We start from the raw sequence: 15,223 nt of genomic DNA, 5'->3' as shown, positions 1-15,223 counted from the left end.
CTCGCCGCCGACCATGACCTCGTAGTCCTCACCCAGAACCCCACTGGACTGAGGGGCAGCTCGTGACTGAGGGGCAGCTCGGGACTGAGGCAGCTCGGGACTGAGGGGAAGCCTGGGACTGAGGGGAAGCCCAGTACTGAGAGGAAGCCCAGTACTGAGAGGAAGCCCAGTACTGAGAGGAAGCCCAGTACTGAGAGGAAGCCCAGTACTGAGAGGAAGCCCAGTACGGAGATGAAGCCCAGGCAGGTAGTTGGCTCCGGCAGATCCTGGCTGGCTGGCGGATCTGGAAGAGTCTGGTTGACTGGCAGATCTGGAAGAGTCTGGTTGACTGGCAGATCTGGAAGAGTCTGGTTGACTGGCAGATCTGGAAGAGTCTGGTTGACTGGCACATCTGGAAGAGTCTGGTTGACTGGCACATCTGGAAGAGTCTGGTTGACTGGCACATCTGGAAGAGTCTGGTTGACTGGCACATCTGGAAGAGTCTGGTTGACTGGCAGATCTGGAAGAGTCTGGTTGACTGGCAGATCTGGAAGAGTCTGGTTGATCTGGCAACATCTGGAAGAGTCTGGTTGACTGGCACATCTGGAAGAGTCTGGTTGACTGGCACATCTGGAAGAGTCTGGTTGACTGGCACATCTGGAAGAGTCTGGTTGACTGGCACATCTGGAAGAGTCTGGTTGACTGGCACATCTGGAAGAGTCTGGTTGACTGGCACATCTGGAAGAGTCTGGTTGACTGGCAGATCTGGAAGAGTCTGGTTGACTGGCAGATCTGGAAGAGTCTGGTTGACTGGCAGATCTGGAAGATCAAGGCTGACTGGCGGATCTAGCTGCTCTGGCTGCTCCATGTAGATTGGCAACTCTGGCTGCTCCATGCAGATTGACAGCTCTGGCTTCTCCATGCAGACTGGCAGCTCTGGCTGCTCCATGCAGACTGGCAGCTCTGGCTGCTCCATGCAGACTGGTAGCTTTGTGCAGACTGACATCTCTGGCTGCTCCATGCAAACTGGCAGCTCAGGCTGCTCCATGCAGACTGACAGCTCTGGCTGCTCCATGCAGACTGGCAGCTCTGGCTGCTCCATGCAGACTGGCAGCTCTGGCTGCTCCATGCAGACTGACAGCTCTGGCTGCTCCATGCAGACTGGCAGCTCTGGCTGCTCCATGCAGACTGGCAGCTCTGGCTGCTCCATGCAGACTGACAGCTCTGGCTGCTCCATGCAGACTGACAGCTCTGGCTGCTCCATGCAGACTGACAGCTCTGGCTGCTCCATGCAGACTGACAGCTCTGGCTGCTCCATGCAGACTGACAGCTCTGGCTGCTCCATGCAGACTGACAGCTCAGGCTGCTCCATGCAGACTGGCTGCTCTGGCTGCGTTGAACAGGCAGGAGGCTTCGGCAGCGATGTAGAGGAGGAAGGCTCTGGCTGCGCTGAACAGGCGGGAGGCTCCGACAGCGCTAGAGAGAAGGATGGCTCTGGCTGTGCTGAACAGGCGGGAGGCTCCGGCAGCGCTAGAGGGAAGGAAGGCTCTGGCTGTGCCGAATAGGCGAGGCGCACTGAAGGCCTGGTGCGTGGTGCTGGAACTGGTGGTACTGGATCGAGGACACGCACAGGAAGCCTGGTGCGGGGAGCTGCTACCGGAGGACTGGTGTGTGGAGGTGGCTCTGGACCGGACCGTGCAGGCGCACTGGAGCTCTTGAGCACCGAGCCTGCCCAACCTTACTTGGCTCGATGCCCACTCTAGCCCGGCTAATACGAAGAGCTGGTATGTACCGTACCGGGCTATGCACCCGCACTGGAGACACCGTGCGCTCACTAGCATAACACGGTGCCTGCCCGGTCTCTTTAGCCCCCCGGTAAGCACAGGGAGTTTGCCCAGGTCTCCTACCTGGCATCGCCATACTCCCTGTGAGCCCCCCCCAATACATTTTTGGGGGTGACTCTCAGGCTTCCATCCGCGTCGCCGTGCTGCCTCTTCATACCAGCGCCTCTCCGCTCTCGCCGCCTCCAGTTCTTCTTTGGGGCGTCGATATTCACCAGGCTGTGCCCAGGGTCCTTTTCCGTCCAATATCTCTTCCCAAGTCCAGAAGTCCTTTGATCGCTGCTCCTCACAATTAACAGGGAGAGTTGGCTCAGGTCTGACTCCTGACTCTGCCACTCTCTCCCTGAGCCCCCCCCCCCAATAAATTTTTGGGTCTGACTTTCGGGTTTCTTTCTGCGCCGCCGTGTCTTTCTCTTCGACTCCATTCTCCTATAGCCCTCTTCGCACTGCTCCAGCGAATCCCAGGCGGGCTCCGGCACTCTCTCTGGGTCGACCGCACACCTGTCTATTTCCTCCCAAGTCGTATACTCCATACTCCTGCTGTCCATAACGTCCTCCCATGTCCATTCCTCATTTCGCTGCTCCTGCTGTCGCTGCCTGTTACCACGCCGCTCGGTCCGGGTGTGGTGGGTGATTCTGTAACGGCGTTCTTCTCTGATGAAGAGGTAGAACAAGGATCGGACCAAAATGCAGCGTGATGATGATTCATAATATAATTTTAATGAAGGAAAAAACAATACAAGCGGAAACTACAAAATAATGAAAAGTGAAAACCGAAACAGCCCTATCTGGTGCAAACACATAGGCAGGAACAATCACCCACAAAATACACAGTGAAACCAAGGCTACCTAAATATGGTTCCCAATCAGAGACAATGAGAATCACCTGACTCTGATTGAGAACCGCCTCAGGCAGCCAAGCCTATGCTAGACACACCCCTAATCAGCCACAACCCCAATACGACAACACAATAAACCCATGTCACACCCTGGCCTGAACAAATAATTAAAGAAAACACAAAATACTAAGATCAAGGCGTGACAGGTAGGAAATGATCGTACCTGCATGCTTCCTAGTCCTGGAGCTCTGCAGGTCCTTGATGGTGGGCAGGTGACAGCCTACGAACTTCTCCGCAGACCGAACAATGCGCTGCAGTTTGCACTTGCAGCAGGCAGACCCAAACCAGATGGTGATAGAAGAGATGAGGATTGACAATGATGGACGTATAGATCCAAACCAGAATTGTCTAAGAGTTTGAGTTTCCTCAGCTGTCGCAGACAGTACATCCTCGGTCGAGCCTTCTTGGTCACCACTGTGATGTTGTCCTCCCAGTTAAGGCTGAGAGATGATGGTCCCCAGGAATTTAAATATGACTTGGCTGTGCTGACAGCTGAGCAATCAATCTCGAAAGGGGAGATGGTGGTGGGGGGGGGGGGATTTCCTGAAGTGTACCACCATCTCCACGGTTTTGACTATGTCGAGTTCTAGGTCGTTGCGACTGCACCAAGCCACCAACCTTTCTACTTGGATGACCAGGTTTACGTCATCAGTAAACTTGAGTGTTTTGACAGATGGGTCGTTGGAGGTGCAGTCATTGGAGTAGAGGGTGGAGAGCATGCAACCCTGTGCTGATAGGGATTCTGAAATATGTTGTCCCATCTTAACGTGCGGTGTCCTGTTGGTCAGGAAGTCAGTGATCCACGAGCAATTAGGAGTCCGATACGTTCAGCTGGGGGAGTTTGTGCTGTAGCAAGTCCAGAATGACTGTGTTGAAGGCTGAGCTAAAGTCCACAAACAATATCCTCTTGCATGTCCTTGGGACAGCGTCGTCTACAGACAGTTCTACTGGCTCTGTAGACGAAGGAGGGTGTCGATGGTGGTTTTGAGATGGGACAGGAAGAGATGCTCAAAGGTTTTCATGATGACCGAGGTGAGCGATGCAGCACTGTAGTCATTCAGGCTGACTGAATATGTCAGTGAAAACAGGGAAAGCTGGTCAGTGCAGTGGTTTTGGTAGTCAGTGCTGTTTGGTTCAATACATGAAACAAACAAACTCTGCTTCTAGTTTTGCGATTGTACATTTGCCACTGGCATAAGAGTTTCAGCACTATTCCATGAATATCTAAAGAGGTATATTTGTGAGAAAGCAAAGAAATCTAAGATTCATTTTGACAACAAACTTCTGATTTTATTCCAAAAGTGTTGAATAATTGCTAGAAACCTTAATACAATTTTAAAAAATTAAAACCAATCCATAATTTAAACATTCAGTCCACAAAAATAACATCAATTTACGTATGCATTATTAGCGATTGTTACAAAAACCTACAAAACAACGATTATCTATTCACAGGGTACAAAATCTTGCAAAATATCAAGAGCAGTGTGACTGTACATTGCAACTTGTTTCAGTCGTCTTCATTGTTTTCTCCAGTACAGGACCTCAGTCAATGGAAAAATGCACTTCACTAAAACCCTCATCTTCACCGGACTTCTTCTAGTCTTCTCCTCCTTGGTCTTTGCCATCATGTGAATTTATTTGTGAGATTGTTAAGGAAAGTGGTGAGCAGGGCTTTAAATCTAGAATCCTTAATGGCTACATGCATTTTTTGACTTGTAAATTAAAGATATATATCGATTGATTCTTGAAGAATAGAACTTAGAAATGCCTCATGAGGTTAGTTCAACTGTCGTACCTCATCAGAAAGCAAAATATAAACTTGTTTTACTCCAATGGTAAATAAAATACTAAAATCACAGGGAATTCAGTAAAACATTTGTTAAATTTAAGAAATCCGTTCAAGTATTCCCACACACAAAAAAAGGCGTATGTGATCATGCCAATATAATCAAAGTATGACATTATTGTATTTGAAAAAACACTCTTTTTGGGATTAGTTGTTGTCAATTTGCAGTCTACAAATTATAATTTTTTTCTGTCCCCCCAGACAAAAATCATCCCGCAGCTGAATCTAGTGGCCTACCCCTGCCGTATAGCCTCAAAACATGGTTAAAATTATCATTTTGACCTCATGGATGGTCAGTCCTGAAATTGAAGGTGGTAACATTTTACCAGGCCCATCACTCAGCAGAGGTGGGGTGGCCACTTTGTTATGGTTTCAATTAATCACAATAAGAATCATTACAATCAATTGACACTCTTGTTTTTGGCTGTGCTTGGTGGAATCCGAAAGGCATCCCCTGTAAAGCATGAAAAACACAGAATCTCACTGCTGATAGGTACTTATCACAGTGGGAGACCGTTCCTTCTCTTGCATTTAAAAGGATATGATTCATAATCCAAGTTCTGTGTCAATACTCCAGTCAATATAAACTCAGCATTGTGAACGTCTGTAAGGAAGAAACAGGGGAGACAAGAGGCAGGTTTAGCCTCGAGTCAAAACAGGATGCCATAAAAATCAGCCATATTCATAGCACATGTCCACATTGACAGGTTCCTCTTACCAATGTTCTTCAAGAAGTACTCTCTACATAGATGAAGATCATTCTCACAGGATATCAGAATGATCTCAGGAAGGTTCTGAAAATAACAGAAAACATTCCATGAGTTCAGTAATAGAAGATCACCTCCGTCATTCTTCAAGTACACAGTTATAACAGTTCTGTGACTACATGGAGATGACCAGTACCTTATTTTGCTTGTGCTCCATTATTTTGCGGAAGGAGGGCTGCTTGGGAAGCACCTTGCCTCCTGCGCTCTCTATGATGGCTTTCATAGTGGTAAGGCTGGGACAGATCCCAGGGGTAATATAGAAATACTTGCCCTAGGAAGGGAGAAGAAAACAGAAGACATGTTTAATTGGGAATCGAATGCATCCAATCAGACAAATGGACTCTTACCACAATCTGACTCAACAGAACAATTAAATATTTCCAAATATCCACACATGGGTGTCCACTAACCAGGCAGATGGATATTGGGGATAGATTCCACAAGTGTATGGGATCACTAACCTTGAAGAGTGGTGCAGCGTGGGCCCTCTTCAGTGACTCTTCCAGACTGAAGCCGAACAGCACCTCTGCTTCTGCATCTTTTAGCATGTAGTTCTGCTCATCTGAATGAACAAACACACACATACTCTAAAGCCAAACAGACTCCCTCTAAGAACATACACACAAAAAGGATGACCTCACAACAGTATCCCGCAACATGAAACTCCCTCCCACAGATCCCTTATCTAATAACTGAATGCCAACTTAAAGCAAGAATCCTTAGTTGCTACATACATTTTTGGACTTTATGATATGTACCCATTGATTCTTGAACAACATAACTTATAAATGCCTTATGAGCTTAGGTCAATTATCATATAGCCTTAAAACATGGTTAAAACTATATTATTTGTCCTTGCATCAATAGCTCAGTCTGCGAATTTGAGAGTGGTTACATTTCTTCAGGCATATCCCTCAGCTTTTTTTTTACTAAAGCAGAGGCGGGGTGACCACTTTGTCATTGTTTCGATTAAGGATTCTCGCTTTAAAGTACCAACAAACTTCTGGCTCTTCCAGCTCTCTTCTAACCACTCAGGGGTGACGATGTGCTCGACAATGGACATCGCCGTGAGGAACTTCACAGTCCTCGTCACCTTGTTGGCCACCAGATGGGTGCACTTTTGAGCACTCTTTGCGATCTCCCCTCCAAGGTTGTGCAGCCTCTGAACAGACAGAAAGGGACATCGGATGCATTGTTAGAGGCAGAGAGTGCTGCGAATCGGATGTGAGCCTGTAAAAACTTTTACCTAAATATCGGTGATTGATATTCTTGCCAACAGTAATTCACAACAAAGGCTGTTTCCTGCAGACTCTTGCTCAGCTGTGCACAAACATAGAAATAACAATTACCTTCATGAATTGTTGGACCTGTGTTGGCTCAAAGCCAGTGAAGAAAATGTACGGTGTGGATTCTGGTGGAAGCTTCTTGGTTGGGGCTTCGATCTCCTCAAGTCTACAATTGAGAGAATATTTGGGTCATTGGGAGATAAACTTTGAGTTGTATCTGTCATGACTGTCCTGTGAGGATCCGAATGGGTCAGATCAGCTTGGCAATGGCTGACAGTAACCAGACCTTCTCCCACCCATAGAGGGGGGAGGAGGGAGCAGCCGCCGGGTTGACAGCTCACACCCCGTCTTAAATTAAAGGAGATCAAGGGTCTCCCTCGCCAGTATTAACCAAAGGATTGTCTTTGTTAACAGACTTTCCCCGACGAAACTAACACGTTCAAAAAGTGAATAGTGGAAAAATATTTGTAACATAAGAATGTGGGGAATGGTCAGTGGTGATCTATAGAAAACTAATGTCATATGGGTTGATATTTTGTGATGTCATTAAAATGTTATAAAGGAAATAACAGTACATGTACGAAGTCTCCATCCTCTACGTTGTATATGAAATAAGACCCGAATGCAATTTTAGGAGTCATGAGATCATTTTTCTCCTATAAATTTTGCACAGTAAGTAGCCACGCCCCGAGTGAGGTCAGAAAGCGTGAGCCTGACAGAACCGCCCCCTTCGACTAGAGTACATAAAAGGATTGGTAAGGAAATTAACATTTAGACAAGAGAGGCGTGTAGCTGCAGCACACGTCCAAAGTGGTCGAACTCTGAATAGCAACACGATTTGGAGAAGAAAACTCCCCTCTCAGACAATTACTGGTACAGCTAATTAGCTCTCCTAAGAAAGGTATCTAGAATAGCGAATAAGTGGGACCACTCTACTACTCTTCTCAAATCACTGTAGTACACTACTCTCATCACCCAATGGGAACCCGTCGACACAGCTGGCTAGCCTACCTTCCAAGGGGCATCTTCCAGAGTGAACAACAGTAGGAGGAGGAGACCCCTTTTGGACAATCGGAGCCTTACAAGCGTCGCGCTGAAAGGCCCATCACCCTTCCTAGGGAGGGCTGGTTCCGACAGAGATCCACAGCGAACGAAGGCATTCACACGTAAATACATTCATGATTTCTTACTCCAAACGGACGGCAGTTCGTGTACAAAGTATATGATTACTGTGAGAAAAGTTTCTCAAATGTATCAACGGTAAGAGTTAATTTTTTCTCTCTCGCTCTCCCCCTCTCCATGTCGTTGTGTAACAAGCCGTCATATGTTGTGTCAGTCCGCTAGGGACCTTTTCCTAATGTATTAAGTGTGTATGTTATCCTGTGTAATCATTTAGTTAATTTGGGAGATGGTGACCCTTTAAACAACCACTCTCGTGGTGCCCCAAATTCCTAATGAGTTAATTGTTACATGATTAATTTAAATCGGATAACAATTAAAACAGTCAGTTGATTAGATAGATAACAGTCATAAGATCAATGAAAGTCACATATCCCTATATACAAAGATGTATTTTCAGAAACAAATATTATTACAAACAAATTCTGCAGATTGTCTAACTCATCTTCATACCATGCTACACACCACTGAAAACTAGGGTGATGGAGTCTCACCGTGGTTTCTTATTTGGATGCTGGGAGTTCGACTCAGACTGTTTCTGCTTTTGTTGCAACTGCAATGCCGCCAACGCGTCAGGCGAAACCTTCACAGGAGCCCGCCAAGCACCTAAAATTAAGTCCAAAAGGAGAAAAAGTAATTATATTCACACCTATGTTTAACAGATGGCTGTCCAGCTTAACAAAAACTTCCATTTCAAGTCCCCTTGCCCCCACTGTAAGACTTCTGAACCCTGTACCCAGTAGGTTCTGAACCAGATGCTGGTTGGGGATGAGTGGTTCCTGCAGGTTGAAGTTGGAGTATCTGCTGTGCTGGACCTGCCGGAGGACTTCAAAGTTCCCCAGGAGAATGTCACAGAGCCACTGGGCGTTGACGCAGGGGATCCTCCACTCCTTGGCCTTCTCATACTTCAGACCACTGGGCCTAATGAGACAGGGAGGGAGAAAGGGTTAATAGATGGGTTTAATACAGTAGAGTAAAACGGACGTGATACAAGCATTAACACAGACATTAATTAAACCTGACACACATCCACACAAACATGAATACGCCAATGACTTGATTGTGCCAACAACATTTACATGCCATTCATAATAGGTGAGAACATATCAAGGTCATCTCTTACTCTTTACAGATGAGCACAGTGTTACTACGACAGAGGTAGCCTGTGTATCTGGCTCCTGCCAGGTAGGCCATCAGCTTCAGGTCGTCGCGTTCTGAGTCCACAAAGCCAGTTACGGAGATGATCTGAGGAGAGAATGATAGCAATGTCAATGACTTAGTATAGAAGCTAAGCTATAAGCGCCATTTATGAGTCATAGGCTTGCAAGTCTAGTCATTACCTCATGATACACCAAAGCATAATTAAAACCTTTCCACTAGTGTACAGTTACTGTGCCTCCCAATACCTAGAATGTTGTATTCAAATCTGCAGCTAAAATCCTAATTGAAAGCTTTTGGAGTTCAAATTAAAAACATACGACCGCAACCCATGTTAGATGTTTTTAATGGGGTGCGATAAAAAGGAAGTGATGCGTACGTGTTGTGAGCAGGGCTTGGCTCCTGGTGGGAAGGCGAAGGGGAGGTGAAGGGTTCTGTGAGGAGGAACCATCTTCTTTTTCTTCAGGATGGTGTTCAGCCAGTGGGCAGTGACACAGCGCCTCCCCTCTCGTAGGGCCTGAGGTACAGCAACAAGAGAGATTACATTTAAAACCTAATCTAACTGACATACACACAAACAGATTTTGGCCTTAAAGCAGGCCTTTTAATTTTTTATTTAACTAGGCAAGTCAGTTAAGAACAAATTCTTATTTACAATGACGGCCTACACCGGACGACGCTGGGCCAATTGTTTGCCGCACTATGGGACTCCCTATCACGGCAGGATGTGATAGTGACGCCTCTTGCACTGAGATGCAGTGCCTTAGACCGCTGCGCCACTCGGGAGCCCTTTAGCTGAGATGAAAAACGATTTAGTGATGCTTACCTGGACATACATGCTGCTGACTTGAGTTTCACAGAGCAGGTGAGTGCAGCGGTTGCTGAGAGAGGAGTCCACAACTCCACCATAGGCCTGGATAATCTGTGATTGACAAAATACAACTCAGCAATGCAAGGGGCAAAATAGTAGTTGAACAAATGCAGTTATAATGCTGTTTGCTCAGATACAAGATAAGGCCGTGAAAAGACTGAAAGTATCTCTCTTACTCTCTTCCACGTGGCTAGGAGCTGCTTGTCTGCCATCTGCTCTGGGTAGTCAGCGATAGCAAACACACAGCCCACCAAGAAGCCATCTTCTGGAACTACAGCAGCAAATAGAAAGATGATTGGTTACTCAAAAAAATCATAATCACAACCATTAAAAACATAATGATGATCATTGGCTGTATTTCATCCGATCACAATTGTTTCATGTAATTTTTATGTATTTTTCTAATAGATTTTTTTGTAATGAACTGAAACAGAAGGTGAAACTGACTGATATCTATGTCAGTAAGAGTGAACTTACTCTCTTGGCCTGGCTCGTGGCCAAACAACTGGTGCACTTGAGGAAGCTGAGGCTGTAGTGACCCTTGTTGCTGCTGGCTCGGATGCTGCTGCAGCGACTGCTGCTGGCTCTGGAGATGCTGCTGCTGTTGAAGCTGCTGCATGTGCTGCTGCTGCATCTGTTGCTGCAGGAAATGCTGCTGCTGTTGGAGGTGTTGTTGATGGAGTTGCTGCTGCTGGTTCTGCTGCTGTTGGAGCTGTAACTGGAGCCTGTGCTGCTGGAACTGCTGTAACTGCTGTTGTAAAGCATGCTGCTGCTGCTGTTGTTGGAGCTGCTGCTGCTGTATGGGCGGCCGGGGGAGCTGCTGTGGTCGCAGTTGTTGCTGTGAGAATGCACGTGGCGGTTGCTGTTGTTGTTGTTGCTGGGGGAAGATCTGTTGTTGGTGGATCTGCTGTTGGTGCGGCTGCTTATGCTGGATGAACTGATGGGCCGGTTGTTGTGATAACTGAGGAGGGAACCCTTGCTGAGGAACCTGCGGTTGCTGTTGCTGCTGGTGGTGCAATTGCATGAGTTGCTGTGGTGGAATATGCTGCAGCATGGGGTGCTGTTGCTGTGGCAGCTGCTGAGGTGGCTGTTGGGGGACCTGGTGGGGCTGCTGCTGCAGTAACTGCTGCTGTGCTTCGACTGTGAGCTGCTGCTGACCTTGGGGCTTCACTTGGTTGAACAGGAGCGGGTTGGGTTGGGTGTTGGGCTGGCCCTGGTTCGTTTGCTGCTGCTCCAATGTCTTCGTTGAGGCAGAGAGACTCTGTAGGATCCGTGGTAAGAAACCAAACAATTTACATTTTAGCACTGCTTTTAGAAATGGACTAGGAAATTTTGACATCCAAGTATTTTATACCACTAAAGCAAAAAGAAACCAAGCAAGAAATAAAGCTTTTGAGCACATTAAAGGACAGTATTCTTACATGTGCAACGTTGGAGGGTCTGGTGGTCTGCTGGATGTCAGAGTTGTTGGTAATGTTCCGTAGCGTCCTGGCCGCTGGGCTCCAGCCTGCCATGCCCTCTGGCCTCTCTGCCCCCGACTGGGCACCACTGGGTCCCAGGGCAGCCCGGGTGTCTGGTGGCCCTGCACTGCCCGGCACAGGGGGCACGCTGGCACAGAGGTTGATCAGACCAGAGTCCTTCCCTGGCTGCAGTCTGCGTTTGGGACCCGGGGGTGGCCCGGTAATCTCTACTGGGGTCCAGTTCAGGTTCCGTTCCTCCTTCTCCGTGGAAGAGTCATCCGAGTCATCGAACATGAGCTCGTCTCGTCGCTCGGCTTTGGGCGAGGTCCCTCCTCGGCCACTAGCAGGGGAGTCGTCTCTTGAGGAGGAGCTGGATCTCCGGGACCTGGGGCCTGGGCGCCTGCGGCCTGGAGGGCTGTAGCTGCCCTCGGAGAGCGACTCATACTCACTCTCCTCATCCTCTTCCAACTCCTGGTAGGTCAACCGGGGGTGGTACAGAGCCTCGTCCTTCCGGCTCTTGTCCAACACCGAGTGTGTGATCCACTCTGGCGTGACGATTTTGATGCTGCTGTGCTTCAGGGCGACCTCATACTTTTCCTGGAACACACAATTTACACCATGGATCTACAGACATACACTTCCGGTGTACAATATTTTACTGTGTAACTTACTGCAAAATTGGTGTTGTGGTGTCATCTGACCAACACAGTATTGCTATCAATATTGCAGATGTCAAGATGAATCGTTTTATTAGAATACAACCTGAAGTAATAAAGATGTGTTGTGTCCAGTGGTTAAGCAAGGACTAGACAACCCACAGACAAGCTCTACCTCCTGGTGCCTGAGCACAAAGACAGCAATAAAACAAGCCAAAGCAAGGCTAATAAAATATCCAACACAAGGAAGGCTTCAGCAGGTGTCTCAAAATATCCTAAAAATAGCAACATGCAGACATTCTTTCTCAAAAGACTGTTCAATTCACCAATTTGTCCATGTGCTCCATGTTTTCACCCCTATATTTGCCTTTGAGTCAGGGGAGCATTGGAATTATTTTACATGAAAAAAACACTTATTCCTTAACACAAGAATGACAAAGCAACTTTTTATGGCTCTTATAGAATTGAAAAATAATTACCTCTTTTGGCTCTGGAACAATCAGGTGAGTGCATTTCTTGTTTAGGTTGAGTTGACAGTCACCGCCATAAAAAGTGATCAAGGCCCAAAGAGTGTTGAGATCTTCTGGTAGCTAAACAAAGAAATGCATGAGAAAGATGTTAACATTCCATAAAATACTCATCATATGAATCCATAAACCATTTCATAGATATGTGCACAATAGTTAAAAGGTAATATGTAAAGGCACATACCTTTGGCAGACATGCCGTGACACCGAAGAATATTTGTCCCGACTCTGGGGAGAATCCTGTAACTCTGTATTATCTTTTGTCAAGGAAGTCATTCAACTCAAGTGTTAGGCTATTCGTTCAGCTTAAGTGTCAGAATATCAAATCAGAAACACAAATCAATTGCTCGTAAAAAGAAAGGTTACGGTAGCAGGTCTCCACATCTTACGGACAAAGTCACCCAAGACGGCTGAAAAACAAAGAAAACAGAGTTTAATGGTTTAACTGTTCCTCTTCCCTTTGCACCAACAAGGCTACAGGTTTGTTAGTGAATTGACTATATAAAAAGGGATCTACAATTCACACCCATACCTTGACAACTGGAAGGTCAAAGACTTCTCGTGACTCCCCAACCTCTGGGTTATCCCCATCCTCTGCTATGATGTGTGTAGCCAAGGCATTGTATGAGACCTCTTTTCCTTTCCCCGCTTTTAGGAGCTGGACAACCTATAGTGCACATGAAATCACTCCAATGAAACAAAACAGAACACCTGGGGTCGATTGCACCAGTTATAGGCACATCATATGTCCATGTGTAAAATCCTGTCTCAAACCAAAGTGTGATAATGTAAGCCAGTAGGTTTCCAAGATGTTATTCATAAATCATGGGGTGGCCTGAAATGGACATTATCAATAGAAGATACTGTTGATTGCAGCTGTATTAGTAAATGACAAAAAAACAAACAATTGCAAACAAAAGCGCAATCGAGAAACAATTACATTTTTCAAGACGTAATTGATTTTTAATATACCCTATGTACACGATTGATCAAATTACAGGAGTTACTACAGAGTAAATTTAAGCCATTATTTGGCAGGAATTTAGAACTTGTAGCTCTACAATGGCGGGCATGTCCTCGCACATGCGCAATGTCAGGCGCACAATTCAGCAAGCGGACGATGGGCTCTCACCTCAATATATTGTCAATCCATCTCGTTCTATGGTAATCCATACACATACAATTCAAACATTAGGACATTTCTGTGTTTTTGTCTTGCTAGCTAGCTTCATTGAATTGGATAACAAAGTCCCTAGAATGCCAGGGTAATGGTTAGCAAGCTAGGTAGCTATCAAAACTAGCTCGCTAGCATCCAGCTGGTTATGGTAGTTCGGTAACCTCATCTGGATCAATGACAACTACATATCTATTTGTAAATCGCAATAAATGCATTAATTCAAACGGCACATCCGCAAACCATTCGGGTTACAAATGATCAATTTGAGGTGAAATTGGAACAGTAGACTGGTCGTTAGCCGTTTAGCTTAACGAAAAGCTATCGGTAAACATTGGTTGGCTAACGTTAGCTAGCTAACGTTGAGCTCTTCACCTTTTGGTCAATGTCCCCGACCACGTAGAATTTAACATCTTTGAAGAGCTCTTCTGGGACCTTCGGTTCTTCGCCCGACATTACTATCCATAAAATGCTAATCGGTATATGTAAAACAAGATAACTAGCAAGTTAAAGGACATGAAAAAGTTATTCCACTGCAAATGTTCATCTCAAGGCAACACTAGCGCCAAATCTCACTGTGCGCGCGCCATGGACCGGAGGATGTGACGATGAGGGGAGTGGGACAGAATGACATTCTTGATTCAAAAGGGGCGCACAGGGACAACAATTAATTAAGTTACTTTAAAACAGTTACAGAGTTGAATGACTGTGATAGGAGAAAACTGAGGATGGCTCAACAACGTTGTACTTACTCCACAATAATTGACAGAGTGAAAACAAGTAAGCTTGTGCAGAATACAAAAATTCCAAAACATGCATCCTGTTTGTAATAAAGCACTAAAGTAAAACAGCAAAACAAATTGGCAAAAAAATTACCTTTATGTCCTGAATACAAAGCATGTATGGGGCCAATCCAACACATCACTGAGTACCACACTTCACATTTTCAAGCATGGGGGTGACTGCATGATGTTATGGGTATGCTTGTCACCGGCATGGACTAAGGGGTGTTTTATGATTTAAAAAAATAAACGAAAGAGAGCTAAGCACATGCAAAATCCTAGAGGAAAACATGCTTCAGTCTGGTTTCCAACAGATACTGGGAGACAAATTCACCTTTCAGCAGGACAATAACCCAAAGCACAAGGCAACACTGGAGTTGCTTACCAAGATGACATTGAATCGCTTGAAAATCGATGGCAAATATTAGAGGCTTACCCAGAAAGTCACATAGCTGTCATCGCTGCCAAAGGTGATTATAACATGTATTGACTCAGGGGGTTAAACACTTATCTGATGAAGTGTTTTATTTCAATTTTTTATATTTTTTTACAAAAATCATTGGCACAAAACGACAATTAAATCCATTTTAATTTCACTTTGTAACACAACCAAATGTGGAAAAAGAAAAAGGCAGGCAGCTCCTAGACAGCGCTTGATGTAGATGTAGTGACGATGGCCTTTTATTTAGCCTAGCTGTGGCAGAGCAGGAAAAGAGCCATATTATCAGACTGTAGCAGTCACAATTGATGATATAATGAGGCAAGTCATGCAAACAAAGACAGATCATAAGTGTG

At 45.9% G+C, this 15,223-nt stretch overlaps 1 protein-coding gene across 1 annotated transcript; it reads right to left on the bottom strand.

Annotated features, from left to right (window-relative positions):
* Positions 1 to 3,987: 3,987 nt before the first annotated feature.
* On the bottom strand, positions 3,988 to 14,264 carry LOC112226912 (PAX-interacting protein 1). The gene is made up of 20 exons (XM_024391578.2): positions 14,022 to 14,264; positions 13,005 to 13,139; positions 12,839 to 12,882; positions 12,657 to 12,720; positions 12,425 to 12,535; positions 11,251 to 11,886; positions 10,307 to 11,090; positions 10,006 to 10,100; positions 9,785 to 9,880; positions 9,338 to 9,475; positions 8,924 to 9,045; positions 8,537 to 8,721; positions 8,295 to 8,406; positions 6,685 to 6,787; positions 6,329 to 6,497; positions 5,797 to 5,897; positions 5,472 to 5,606; positions 5,287 to 5,362; positions 5,112 to 5,172; positions 3,988 to 4,362 (listed from the first exon to the last, which is right to left on the bottom strand). Exons 1-20 carry the CDS (start codon positions 14,100 to 14,102, stop codon positions 4,347 to 4,349), a joined length of 3,264 nt encoding a protein of 1,087 aa, XP_024247346.1. The 5' UTR covers positions 14,103 to 14,264; the 3' UTR covers positions 3,988 to 4,346.
* Positions 14,265 to 15,223: the final 959 nt, after the last annotated feature.

The sequence above is a fragment of the Oncorhynchus tshawytscha genome, linkage group LG28 (genome assembly GCF_018296145.1).
Source record: "Oncorhynchus tshawytscha isolate Ot180627B linkage group LG28, Otsh_v2.0, whole genome shotgun sequence".
NCBI classification, from domain to species: domain Eukaryota; kingdom Metazoa; phylum Chordata; class Actinopteri; order Salmoniformes; family Salmonidae; genus Oncorhynchus; species Oncorhynchus tshawytscha.
Note: the sequence above shows the minus strand (reverse complement) of the source record. Positions and strands in the feature narration are given on the sequence as shown.